The sequence below is a fragment of the Zonotrichia leucophrys genome, chromosome 3 (genome assembly GCF_028769735.1).
Source record: "Zonotrichia leucophrys gambelii isolate GWCS_2022_RI chromosome 3, RI_Zleu_2.0, whole genome shotgun sequence".
Classification (NCBI taxonomy): domain Eukaryota; kingdom Metazoa; phylum Chordata; class Aves; order Passeriformes; family Passerellidae; genus Zonotrichia; species Zonotrichia leucophrys.
This window is the reverse complement of record NC_088172.1, coordinates 13,644,020-13,658,882: the sequence shown is the minus strand read 5'-3', so window position 1 is coordinate 13,658,882 and position 14,863 is coordinate 13,644,020. Positions and strand designations below refer to the sequence as shown.

The 14,863-nt window shown below is 37.5% G+C and overlaps 1 protein-coding gene across 3 annotated transcripts in view; it reads right to left on the bottom strand.

Moving 5' to 3' along the window:
- Nucleotides 1–14,863, bottom strand: part of MEI4 (meiotic double-stranded break formation protein 4) — a 93,380-nt gene that overhangs the window by 41,348 nt on the left and 37,169 nt on the right. For all 3 annotated transcript variants that reach the window (XR_010439740.1, XM_064710099.1, XM_064710098.1), the window contains exon 3: nt 7,279–7,838. Coding sequence is in view for 2 of the 3 variants with exons in the window: in XM_064710099.1 (XP_064566169.1) it covers nt 7,279–7,838 (560 nt within the window). In the remaining variant the exon portion in view is untranslated. The remainder of the gene's footprint in view (nt 1–7,278; nt 7,839–14,863) is intronic.

Genomic DNA, 14,863 nt, shown 5'->3' with positions numbered 1-14,863 from the left:
TAAGCCCTGTTCCCCAGGAAACAGCATTAAAAACTTTAAAAAATAATTTTTTAGAACTCATTTATCAGCATGTTAGATTTTTTTTAATAGAGGAGATCTAAAATTTCTGAGTTAAATTCCTTCATGAGTTGCATGATTCACTACACCATGCAGCTGTGTCAACTGCACCTTACTTTCTGTTTTTCTGTTTACAGTTTTTGTCCCAAGTAACAGCTCTCTTTCCTAATAAACTGACATATTTGGCAATACAGGACAGGCAAATAATTATGGCAGGAATCCTCAAATTGTGAAGTCTTACAAACAAAACTATTTTCATCTTTGATTTCACATTGCCCTTGCCAATTTAGTCCAACCTGACTTCCACTCCTAATCATCAATGCCAGTTGAAAACCTCACTTTTATACAGAGAACATTAGCACCTCTTTTCTTATCTTCACATTGCTTCGTTTGTTAATTGATGCTTCTCATGTATCTCTCTCTTCCTGTTTACTTGCCAGTATTTCTTCTATCAGTCTCGAAAATTTATACATATTATTTCAACTCTTTGCTCTGCAGACCACATTTCCAGCCCTTACTCTGCCCTTACGCCTTCACTGAATCATACAATCATGGAATGTAAAGGTTGGAAGGGACCTTAAAGACCATCTACTCCCAACCCTCTCTGCCATGGGCAGAGACTCTCCCACCAGACCAGGTTGCCCAAGGCCTTATCCAGCACAACCTTGAACAGTGGCAGGCCTGGCACATCCACAACTTCTAAGGGCAACCTGTTTCAGCATCTCACTGCCCTCACAGTAGAGAATTTCTTCTTAATACTTGGGCTAAATTTCCCCTCTTTCATAATCTTGTTCATGCTTTTCTCCACTCTTCTCAACCTAATGTTCTCCAGTAGAACCATCAGTTGGCTCCACTGCTGCGGGCTGTCACTATCAGGCTTGTCCCTGGCAGGCTGTGAGGTGATATGCAAAGATTAGAGCCATGGGTGCTGGTGAGGATGCTCTGCTGCTGATTCAGAAATGTGCTAGCTGCACTGAAGCACACTTGCAGTCTTAGGGAGATGAGCCAGGGACTCCTGAGGTAACAGAAGGCAGCAGGGAAACACCAGGGAGACAAATGTCTCAAAGGAATTTATGGGTGTTCCTCTAGGAAGGTGACAGACTGACAACTCAGCTGAGGTGCCTTTACACCAGTGCACACAGCACGGGCAAAAACTGGAGGAGCTGGAAGCCACTGTGCTGCTGGAAAGCTACAACCTTGTTGCCATTACTGAAGCTCAGCGGGAAAAATCCCATGACTGGAGCATGATTGGAAGGCTAAAGAGTGTTCAGAACAGACAGGGGAGGAAGGAGAAGTGGAGAGATTGCTCTCTGCCTCAAAAGCTGGATTGAGTGAGGAGACTTGCCTTAGAAGACCAGTCATGAGCAGCTTGAAAGCCTGTAGGCAGGAATCAGAGACTGAGCAACAAAGGGAACCTTGTGACTGGGATTCATGCCCAGTCTGGACTACATGCCCCTGATCAAGGGGAGCCTATTGACTAAGTCTTTTTGCAAGAGGCATCAATCTCACAGGCTCTTGTCCTGATGGGGAGCTTCAGGCCACTCAGCATCTGCTGGACAAGCTAACTTTGTTCTGTATTCTTCCATAATTGTAGCTTTAGTGTATGATCTGCATCAGCTGAAGCTAGCTGAAAGGGGAAGACAGACAACATTTTCTTTCATTCATTCTTGTCTATGTTACTTCTATGATCCACTTTACTGAAGTAAATGAGGGTCAGTCAGTTTGGTGATTGCTTTAGATAGTAGCAATTTTCAAAACAATGGATTCTGATTACCATTTGACTTAACTCTCTACATAAGGACAACAGATTGCTGAGAAAATTTAATTCAATAATCAAGAGATTCAAGCATTGACTCTTACTAGACCTCAAAATCCAGGCAACATGTTTTAATATTCATACAAATGAAGTGCTCTTCCTCTATAAAAGTAAAATCTTTTGGCGTATGAAAATGCACCCACAGTATTCCCCTTGGGACTCAATTAATTAGGAAAACTGAAGCCTGCTCATTTTACACTTGAAAACCACCAGTGACATGAATACCTATTTCTAAATCTTATTTGTCCCTAAGCAGGAAAGACTCTTGCAAACCAATGAATTAAGTTCTGTCTTGACTGTGGCTGACAAAAGATACTGCAAACCTATACACAGTTGGGGAAGTTTATTGTCAACCACAACTGACTGCAGCATGTATTAAATACATACTGTTGCATGTATTCAAGCATCAGAGTAAGTTTATGATGACTCTCTTCCCAGAAAATTCAGTCATTAATGAATCATGCAAACTGTATCCTAGATAAGAAAATATTCAAAACCATGGTTCTGATGAATGTGTGCTGTTTAAACTGCCCATGCACACATATACATTTCATTATATAACTGCCACTGAGATTTAAACATTTCTCTTTCTGCTTTTCATTGTATTACTTTTCAACTTGTTATTTTCATGAAGAATTGTGAATTCTTTCTCACACAAATACCCAGTAAAGGCAGTAAAATACTACTCAGAACTCCTGCAATTGCTTTTCTGTTAAATGTTATCAATAGTAGTATTTTGAGCAGCGGCAAAATTTTATATAGAAGCTTTTAGGTGAAACATGAGAGAAAAATTAAAATGGGTAGTAAAGTCCCAAACAGGATACCAGAAGTTCCTAAAACTATGTTGATGTCTCAATGTCCCTCCAGATGCTGTTAATGCTAGTAAATTCAAAACAGCTACCCTAAAGGCAGCCAATTTCTGAAAAAGAAAAAGGTTAGAAGAAAAAGGAAGGAAGATCACATAACCTTTTTTTACATGTGTGCTGTTTGACTGGAACGGCAATTCATGACTTAACATCATCTTCAAAGTCAGTACTGATGTTTTGAACATAGCATGAGAAGAAGCAAACAACAGACCACCAAAACACATCTCTTTTCTTTCCAGGTCTTGCCTGAAAGACATTATGAGCAAGATGGGCCAGAGAGATGAGGCATTTGTTGAACAGGAGCCCAATACAGCTCAATGTTAGAATCCCAAAAGTACTCTCTTTGTGTTTTCGTTAACTCCTTAAAACATGAGGTCCAAGAAACACACACAGATCTCTGTAAAAAAGCCAGGACTAAGGCCAGGATCTTTTGGCCTGTAACAGATGCATTAACCAAGCTCTTAATTACAGTATCAACTGCACCTAAAAGAAGTACAGTCAGTGAATGGAATTGTCTGCAGTGCTGACAAACTGTAGTGACACCACTAAGGATCACACCACAGAAATCCTACGCAATGCAGCATCCTGTGATGTACTTGGCCATGACAGCTTTGAACACAACTGAATGGCACTGAAAGAGGCTAAAGATAAACCTATTTTTCTTCTATCTTCAAAGTAATAAATGAGACTCTGGATTCCCTCACCAATAACTGTTTTGAAGTTTCACACAGCTGTATAGACAAGAGACGTAAACATGACACATATAAAGCTTCTTAGTTTCTGTCAGATGGATTTGACTTTTAAAGCTAATTCAATATATTATGAACCTACAGCAAGCCCAGATTCACCACAGGAAGCTTCCAGGCAAGCTTCAGGATGTAATCTCTGAAGTGTTCTGCTGCCAAAATCTCCACCAGAAACACAAAACATATATGCTACCCTAAACAGCACAGGGAGTTGGGAATCCCCAGTGCTTCCAACTGTTGTATTCTTCTGATATAGAAGAAATGATCCCCTGTTCAAACACATTCTGGACAACAGATCCAAACATCAATACAACAGGCACACTGCAGTGCCAGTGAGAGAGTGATGCAACTAGGAGCAGGAGAAATGTACATTTTGCTGTGTCTCTGTAGAGGTGGACAAAGACAAACATTGTCAAGTCCCAAGCAGGTAGATTAGCACAAAACAATGTTCCAGTGTTTCCCTTCTGAAGTTTCTACTCCACTGGGGCTGAAATTACATAACTCCTACCAGAGTTTTCCATGCAAAATGTTTTCCCATGTTTTGTCAGGTTGTAGAGTCCATTTGAAAGCCAGAGCCAGTGGCTCTGCCAACTGAATACAATCTCACAGAGTTTTATAGTACACTTTGGTCTGCTTGAAAGCAGGACTTTCAAGGAACCTACATAAATATAACAGTGGTTCTGCTGACATAGCAGTGTGTGTCAGTGGAGTGACTGAACACAAATGAGCAACTTACAAACTGCAAGGCAATACACACCCCTACAAACCTCCAAGGTCTCAGTGCTGAGGACTAAAAAACTGGTTATGAACAAAGCACTTGCACCACAGATCAGCAGTGACTGTCACACATTTTGCTGCATGAAAGCAACAGCTCATCTATACCAGAGTTAGACTCAGAATCCTCAAAAACTTTTCTGTGCTAGCTATACAGGGATGCAAAACTGCACAACTGCAAAACTTCTGCTGTGCTTTGCACCATAGCAGAAGGTGCAAAGTTAGGCCTTGCACAGACAGTTGAACTTCTGAAAATTCATGCTTCACCCTGAGCAGCTGTGACTTGAGGCTCCCTTTTTGAGAAATTTCCAAAAGACTGTATGTCTAACAACTGTGTGATATTTCTGAGCTGCTCTCCAAACATGGAGGAGAAAAAAGAAAATTTAAAAAAGGAAAATTCAAGAAGCTATTTTTAATTTTTCGATATAAATAATTTAATATTTTATGTAAAATTACCTTTTATTTTCTGTCACATACCTTAATTGAATGACTTTTTTTTTTTTTTCCTTTTGATATCTATGTCAGTTTGGAGTTTCAGGTCAGACTCTATCCAAGAGTTTAGGCAGCTTTAGGCAGCTGAATCCAGGAAAAAATTTCTGAATACACATCTTTGCTGGTTCTTACAGCTTCAATGCTTTATAATTAGAAACATTTCAAACAATAGGACTCCAGAGTTACAGAAAGTAATTCTGCAGCTGTTTTTATTCCTTTACATCTAAGATAGAGATAATGACTCATTTCCCAGTTCTCAAAGATTATTTAAAGTTATTTAACTTGCTCTGAAAAAATCTGAGATTGCTTTTGAAGATGTAATTAATTAGTTAAGTGTAATCCACAGCCACTTCTCTTGGTGAAGTTTTTGAAGGTATTTCTCACAGACCTTTGTCCTTCTTGCAAGATCCTGACAGTTTTAGTGATGAGAATGATAAAGGGAAAGCTGTGTCAAATACTACATTGCTGCATGGCTGTCTATACAAATGCTTTCTGACAGTAAGGTTAGATACAACAAAATTCTTTATATTTTTATGCTGGAGGGATTTAAGTATTTTCCTGGAACTGAAATTCATACCGTTTGCGACCCTTTCCAGAAGACAGCCTTGTAAGTAATGGTAATTCTTTTTTAAACCTATAATTGTGATATTTCAATCATCACTTGTATAAAGTGTTCCTGGGAGATACTTGGTACACAGCACATGAAAGATTAGTTATACAATTTACACTACTAAATCTGAATGCTACCCATTTATTTCCATTTTCAATTCCTTTTAAAGAAAACCAAACCTCTAATCTGGGAGATTAGAATCCAAGATTATCCCCCTTAGTAATTGGTTTATACAATTTTTAAACTCTTTGGATCTGTTTGACTGAAGTAATGGCTGCCAGTAGTAATGACTCTTATGTCAATATTTTGTGGAAGCAAGATCCAACACATCTCATAAAAAGCCATCTGTTTTAGTGAAGTTATTCAGAGAAAACATGCCACTTTCAAATTATGTGGACGTACTCTGTCTCTCCTGAAGGATTCATAAAAATACTTTGCAGGCCTGAAACACCCCTGATCTATCAGAATATTTACTTCCATTTAAGATGTGACACCTCTCACTTAGACTTTGCCGGATTCCTCCAATCAACATAAAATTCGTCTCTGGATAATCTCTGGGTTGCTCTTCCACACAAACTTATTTCAATTATTTACTGACTTCCCATTCAGGAAGAGGATGGGAAATGGTGGAAACAGTAGACATCATCAATTATAAAGAAGTCCTTAATGAAGGACTGTTCAAACTTTTTTTTTTAATCCAGCGATCACATACACACAAAATGAGTCACACCTGTATAACTCCATTCCTGATGTCATACAAATGGAATGTATGGTCATATCCTTTCAAAACACTGACCTGGGACACCTCTAGTTAAATTCTGAGTCTTACACCATGCAGACACTAAAGTGGAAATGTTTCTGATACTAGAAACACAAAGCTCTAGTCCTGGAAAGATTTCAGTCTGAATGCTTCCTAACAAAAATATAAGTACATCCTTTTCCCCCAATCCTCTCTTAATTTGGTCACAATATTTATTTGATGTTCATGTTCTGGGGTAAACACTCAATACACAGTGAGTTGGATTCACTTTAAATTAAGACAAATGGGTACATCCATCCACAGGCATATCAGATGTCCAGGCTCTCATTTTGAGAGAGGCAACTTTAGGACCTAGTACCCAGAAAACATTCTTTAGGCTCCAAGGATTACAGGGATAAGATAATTTGCTCTTCTGGTAGCACAGTTACTTACATGGGGACACTAAATTGTTACATCTAAGTGTCAAAAAATACAACCATCATGTCTGTTCCAAGATACTCTAAAATCCAGAATAAAAACTAAAAATCCTAAAACGGGCAATGGGATTCACTACCTGTAGGGCATCTTGTGAAGAAAGACAGGGATATTTCAGTTGAATGAGGAAATTAACATGATGATACATTTTGATTTTTACACACACCAATGAATACAAACAAAATGCAATTCAGTCCTACTTGTTGTTTGTGATGGGGACATTATTTTTTAAGTTTTCACTCATTTGCTTATATATTTTTAAAACACAAATTTGCAAGTAGCTAGAGAATGATGGATATCTGAAGCAAACAAACTATTTGATTTAGATGCTCAAGAAAGAAGTTCATTACATATGAATAAATATCTACAGTATATCTCCATATAGCAGGAGAAACAATGTGTTTTTCCGGCATATTATCTATCAAATTGCTTTAAACTGCATTTTTATCAGTTATTTATAAGTCTTGTACTTGGGAATAGGCTAGAAGCTCTTGCATGCATGAGCAAGAACTTTTTCAAGTGCTTCAGAGGATTTATTATCCATATTGCAAAAAAAAAAATCACAAAAATCTCTGGTGCTCTTCAAAATACAAGACAAACTGGTGTTTTAAGAGTACATAAAACCAGGAGAATATTACACTATATGGAAGTAGGTTATGAAAGAAGGAATTTTTTAAACTTACCCTATTGACACTCCTATTTCCTAAAATAACTTGAATTAGATTTTTCTTAAATTCTTCTATCTTCTTGAAACACTTCTTCAAAACATGATTTGATAATTTCGTATCAGTTATTAAACTGAGCAAAACACAAACCCCTTCAGTAAGGAAACCTGGAGCTGGGAATTTAGGGCTGTTGTAAAAAAAAGTCAGTCCATCAAGCAACTGAGACACTGAATTGCATATGGTGAAAGAATCATTCTCAAGCTCTGAGAAGTCTGCTTGAAGAACTCCTCTTTCTGACAGTTTTCTTATTTCAAGCAAACGTTGCAAAAAATGCACTGGAGCAGTCAGAGATTGCTCCTTGCTAGTATGGCAAAGATTCAGGGGAGGAACTCTTTCCAACCAATGTTTAGAAGTGTTGAAATTATGCTCAGATTGGTGAAAATCTGAAGCTATGCCTAAAGAATCAAATGCAGAGTCATTATAGACATCACATCCAGAGTCTTCTAGCTGGCTCGAGTAACTTGTAGGATTTATAGATTCCTGACCCAGAAGAGTTTCAGCAGAGGTATCCTGTTTTCCTGAAATGCAAACATGAAAATTACATTTGTGCAATGCTTAGGTACATGCTTATTGAAAGTGCCATATATACTTTCTCCTTTTTGCATCCATGCAAAATTCATGTAATACATGCATATGTTGGCTCTCCAAGAACTTCCCATGACTAGAACTTAGCTGTGGAAGAAAGTATTTTTAAATGAAAGTTAAAAATTCAGAAGTTAATGTTTATTTGTGAACAACATATTTTATGCTCATAGTAATATGAACAGTAATTTTGAGTTTAAAACTGTCAGAAATTTAAATTTTTCCTATATATAAATTAAGTAAACAAACAATTTAAGTGAATATATACACTCCCATTGATTTCCAGGGAAGAAAATGCATGTAAATTTCTGGTCCTCCAAACATTTTCACTGCTTTTATTCTCAAAAACTCAGACTGCTTTTAGAAGGCAGTGAAAGTCTGTTACTATAATTGCATCAAATCAAATATTCTGCTTTATGTATACTCTCTCTCCCCAGTCAGGTAGGAAAATCTAACAGTCAAAGTTGAACAGAACATTAGGTTTGATTTTTTCATTATTTAACAAAGAAGAACACTGAGAATCAAAAGCTTCTTCAGTCATCACCTATCTCATACCATCTCCTTCAAAGACACATAAACTACATTTCAAGAGTATACAGTACATTCACACCAATAAATTACTTTTGCGTGCTACTGTAGAATCTCTTTCATCCCATTTCACACATTAAATACATTTAAGGCAATGCCTCTCGACATAAACTCAGCTCTAGGTGACAAAAGACACCTGTTCTACATGCTGCCTACGACAAAGGATTACAGTCAAAACAAGCCAGAGAAGTGAAGTGTAAGACCAACACTCATAAACATCTCAGTGCCATGAGGCAAAGCTTGAACCCCATCTGACCAACTCCTGCCTCAGCCCTACTTCCCTTCTCAGTCTTGGAAAACTTGACTATACTGTTCATTTTCCACAAGGATCCCATGCAGTACCATACGCCTCTTAAATTAATTAAAACAAATATAGACGGTTTGGCCACACAGGAAATAGATGTTACATTTCATAGCAAGCTAAAAAAAGCATTTTTAACACAGAAAACATCCCTAAGCAGCAACCTACAGTATTCTGTATGTTAATAAAAAACTATTCAAAAATTTTAATATGGACTTCATTAAATTCACCTATTCAAATTGAATTCTGACCATCAAGTCTCTGAAAACATACCAGTATCAATGAAAGTACTATTATCGAGATCAAAACTGGAAATGTGGTTTATTCATTTATTATTGAGTTTCATGTCTTTAACATTTGGACATATTTGAAATTTCACAGTATTGGCACCAACTGATTCAAAATGAAAGGGTTAACTGTAGGGAAATCAACTGCTGTTTCCAGAAAGTAGGAAAAGCTGGACATTTAAGGCCAGCCTAGCATTTTTAACTTGGAAAGCAAGCAAAGAAGCAAAGCACACTTCCCATGGTCTGACTAACAAGAACAGGAATCCATCTTTCATGTCTTCTCTCCCTTGGGTTTTGAGCAAAACACATTTCAGAAAAAAAAATTGAAAAGTGGTTTTTTGGTGCCATTTAAGGAAAATAGGCCTTTGCAGGGAATCCATCTACTGTGAGTTCCACTATGTGGTTATTTTGTTCCTATTCTCAATCCCATGGGACGACATGAAAATTGCTCATGAGGATTTAATGTCAGAAGCTGCAAAGCAAGAAGTATGTGCAAAAACCCCCATATGTATGTTTTCTGATTCTCTTGTGGAAGTGTAAAAGAAAAAAAAACAAACAACCAAACACTGAAGAGGTGAAAGAAAGGTGAAGTAATGAGAAGAAAAAGGGAAGAATAGTACAGCAATACCCATAGAAACCAAACTTAAGATGTTCCCAAATAAAAGAGGTAGGGTATTCAATGAAACACTCCTTCTACTAGGAGACAATATTTCATTTATTGTTAGGTTCCTAGCCACTGCAATATCAAACTCCTGTTCCACGATGAGCTTCCAGAAAACCCTGTTACACTAAGTCCCCAATATCAGTGTATTTCCAGCTAAATGAATAATACAAAATGCTTAAAATTGTTAAGTGATTTACACGTTTCAGTCATTTGGGGAGGAGGTGGCAGTTATGTTGTAAGACAAAAATAACAGTGCACCAAGAAATCCTCATTATTTCCCTCTACATGTCTAGAAATAGCTTGTAATTTTTTTCTTGAAAGACGCTAAACTCATTAGTTTGTACTTACCTACTATTCAAATGAGAAAGCAGTCTTGATGTTCACACCATGTGGTTATCAAGTAAAAAAAAAAAACAAACAACCAAATAACAGAAATGGCATTAAGCCTGCTTCAGACTATCAAGAATCTTTAAATACTAATTTCAAGAACATTTGACTCTAAGTTTATTGAAACAAGAAATATGAAAATGTAGTGTGTGTGATAAAGTGACCACAAATTTTACAACACTATAAGTAATGAAATATCTGGCTGTGAACAATTTTACAGTCTCTTTAAATTTGTCACATCAAATTCAGGAAATATTTAAGTTCTTAATTCCTATTTAGTACTTTAGTTCCTTACTAAACTGAGTTCCTGAGCTGAAAAGCAAAGCAAGATATGGTACCACAAAGAGCCTTGTGGTGCAAAGGCTGAAGAACTCACATCCCTCTACACATACACATTTCTGCAGAAAAAGTATGACCTGAAAATCAGAAGGCACTCGAGGGATGAGGGAGTGACATACTGCAGTGTGTCAGCAGGGTGTGCTGGCACTAGGACTCAGAACTTACATACTGCAGTGGGACCACAGAATAGAGGCTTTCATCAGGGTAGTGAGATGGCAACCAGCCCCATGATTAGAGAATAGGGAGCCTTCAGCTAGTCCTAAGGAAGCAGAGCTCTAGAAAACACCAAAGTCAATCCTATCTCCCACATTCATTCTCTCACTACCCAGTGGGGAGTAGAAGAGGCAGCAGGTTTAAGATCTGTGTAGTAGGAGCTGGGTGGTGGAAGATGCTTTCCTAAGACACTCTGCTGGTGGCTGCCTCAGACTGGAGAACATTTGAAAGAAAAAGGCCAAATGCTACAAGTAGTTCTACAATTAAAACCTGGAAGAAGGGTCCTCAACTGATGAAATTACTGTGAAATGGTAAAATGATCTTCAAGTCTTCTGAAAAACTTAATCTACCTGCAGTTTCACCACCATCAGGGACTGCAGAACAGAAAAGTGTAGGGGGATAGAATATAAGAAAATAAAGATAGTGTAGAAAGTAAGCTTACCCCTAAGGAGCTGCAGCTGGGCCAATTATCAAAGATTAGGAACAGGCCTGACTTTACCAGGCCACAGCTGTAGCCAATGGGAAGAAGAGTGCTATAAAGAGTGGTTTGGCTGGTTGAGAACTGAGCTGGAGTCAGTTGGCTGCTTTGTGAAGAAAGAGGCAGTGCTCTGAAGAGCTACCCATGAGAAAATATCAAGAAAGTGTGAAACTTCTGCAATAAGGGGACAACAGTATGGAATGCCTGTAATAAGATGACAACAGAAAAGTGGCTTGAAGGTGGCAGAGGTGAGAAGCAAAGTGAAGACATGATCTGAATTCTGCAAAGAGAAAATTACTACTGTTTCAAGCATTAGATGTTGTTTATATTCCCTCATTTCATGAGCAGACACATGGATTATCACTTGAAAATCAAAACCACTGACATCAGACATGTAAGGTTCTCTTAAAACTCATTTACAGTTGATACTCTCAGTTCTACTTCTAAAAGAAAAAACAAGAGACAACTAAAAATGACTCATTAATAGCATCCTGCTTTCCAAGTAGGTGTTCAGTCAAAAACCTCTAAAAAGGAAATGAAAACATAAGTGAAATTATGTCCACATCTACATTTTTCAGAGTTCTGTTATTCATTTAATTTTCATTGATCAGTTTGTTTGAAGTGCACTTTCCATGAACAATGAATCAAGTTTATTCTCCTATTTAAAAACACATACATTTTCTTTGCCTTTCTGTGTAACTCTGCCTCTATTCTGCTGTTTTCATTACTAACTAAGCTGACTAGTTGAGGAAAAAACAACTCTCCCTTCATCATGGACTCTTATGTGTTTAGCACCCCATTGGAACCAAGCCAAACTTCTATTTTCATTATTCCATAATAATAATTCAAAAATGTTATTATAAGATATTATTAGAACTGTCCAAAGAAGAAGTCTTAGAATCCTTGTATCCCACACTTTGCTTCTGCATCTCCATGGGTTTTTTTTGTAACGGACTTGGATGAGAAAGTCCTTTGTTTGAATGGAAGGTGCTTTTTAATGCTAAAGGTGGATGCTGACATAGTTTATCCCATTTAGGGATAATTTCACAGAAATTAATATAGGACTGAGTATCTAAATTCTCAAATTGTTCAATGCTAGCATTTAAGTGCTTCTCTAAAGGCTTAGAAGCATATACTTCAATTTGTTAGGGATTTTGCTCACATAAGGCACCTAAATGTTTAGAATTCAGTAAGAACTGAGAAGGATTTTGAGGATATAAACATTCATTTTTAAGGGATCTCTGTAGATGACAGCACGAACCTTCTGTAGTTTGAGTCAAACAAAGCAAACTTGCAGTAAAGATATGAAAGGGTAAATAATCAGATGACAAACATACAGATTTGGCTCAGTTAATGCTCACTAAGCAGCTTCGACAACAAAAGATCTGACAAGCTTTACAATATTGACTATCTCAATGATGTGATTGAAACGTGAGTTCTAAGCCAGATAGGGGATATTTCAAAATACTAAGTGAATTAATGTTATCTCTAAATAGACTACCTGACTGAACTGGTAGTACTAAACTATAAGCATTGTCTTATTAAAAATGTTCTGCATTATGAAACAAACTGAGCTTTGTTAAGAGACAGGAAATATCAGCCTATGAAGACTGCAATGATCTGGATGCAACTTAGTGAGATGGAGGTTAAAATGAGATGGACTCCTTAAGAAGTCAGCTAAAGTGTACCTACCTAAAAATACTGCTTTTCTTGAATACAACATGGTATAAATGCCTGGCTTTTCTGTCTGTATATCCAGGACACAAACAAAGATCTGCTTGAGGAACTGGATTCCAAGTTTGAGTTGGGTTAAAGTTGTCCACAAGTGGTGTGAAATCTCCACTCTCAGACATACTTAGAAAATGTCTGGACATGGTCCTGCACAACTGGCTCTAGATGACCATGCCTGACAAGAGGCTTGGACAAGATGATCTTCAGTAGCCCCTTCCAACCTCCACCATTCTGAGATTCTGTATTTCCAGGAAAAAAATTGATTGATTCTTAGCTTTCCACAGTAGACTTAAAGGCAAAAGGATCCTAATTGCCACTTCTTATTCAGTTTTTACCATATCCATTCAGTTTTCCCCAAAACTATCGTTCTGTTACCCAGAAGAAAAGAAGATAATGTACACTAAACTATAAATCCCACTTGTTTTTATGAATCTTATTCCTAATAATCACTACACATCTTATAACGAATTAATAAAATAATAACAAACCCTTTCTCTTGCTGAAAAAATTGGGTTGGTTTTGCCTCTGAATGCCTTCCTTACACAGAAATCTGGAAAGACAAGGATGTTTCTTGGGTCCTTTTGCCCCAATTATGTGCTTAGAACAGCTGTAGCAATGCCATCAGATAAGACAGGCAGCACCTGCCTTCAAAGGGAGAAAGTTTCCACAACCAAAACAGACCTGTTATCCATGGGAGGAGCAGTACTCTGAGATTTCAGTGAATCATTACACTCCAGCTGGTGCTTTTTACAGATTGCAAATTAACTTATTTAATTATCCTGAAAAGGCCTCAGCTTTCATGAAGTTCCCCATTGTGTCAATACAATTATGGATAACAGATTTATCTCATCATCATATTCCAAGAGTCATATTCCTATAAATCTGTGCTAAACACAATTTAACTTCATTTTTGCCATCTCACAGATCTGCTTTCATTTCTTTGTTCTCCTCATAAAAACATAAAATACTTCTTAGGTTGTGAGACATTCCTTGCCATGCTGCCTACTTGCATTATTACCACTGGTAGATGCATGGGAGTACACCAGCACACTTAAGATGTCAAATTTCATTTCTGAAGTACTGTTTGCGTGACACCCCTAAGCCTTAGAGAAAATGTGTTGAGATGACACACTGGGCTGCCCTTATGGATCTGAATGAAGAGAAAGACACCTATTTTTATCTAGGGGGATGGGGAAGCAAGAAATAGGGAGGTAGAATGTCTTTATGCAGAAACATCAGATCCCTAAGCACCTGAAAAAATAATCAGAACTGTTTTCCATGGCAACATCAAATTAAGAGTTGAGTGCTGCCCAATGGAGAATACTCTGACCTTAGAAAAAGGAAGATAGAAAAACCAAGAAGTAAAAGATACCCCTCAGAGGCTGACAGCTTCTCTGCAATTGCTGTGCTTTTGTACTCCTTCCAAATACCAGCAGAGGAAAGTGATGACAGGACACAGCAATCTGTAACAGCAGCACATTTAAACACGCCAACATGAAAAAATAGCTTTTCCTTAAACACACCATGATGGCTTGGAAATTCTAGTCTGTAGTCCTCGACCTTAGTACCATGTCATAGACACTAAAATTGTTGCTAAGTGCTATTTACAACATATGTGAACATTTCACACTATTTCATCTATCTTCTGGGGAGGGAAACAATTTCCCCTAATAGACTAATGTGTTTGTATCATTACTATTCAGTCAGATGCAGACTACTGTTAACTCCATAACAAGGAAGACTCCTTTGTGAGGCTGCAGATAACATACCCACTGAGGAAACCTTCAGGTTTTGGTTTGACCTTTCTGAATTCATCTGATTGGTTTCTCTTTGAAAATGAGCTTAAAAAATCTATTATCAATTATGTTCTCTCACCACTCTTTTTAATGTAAGGAGGCAGAGAAAACATCATAAGCTATATTACTTAAGTCATGATGGAGAGCTTTGCCCTTTCAAAAGTTTGAAATCCAGTT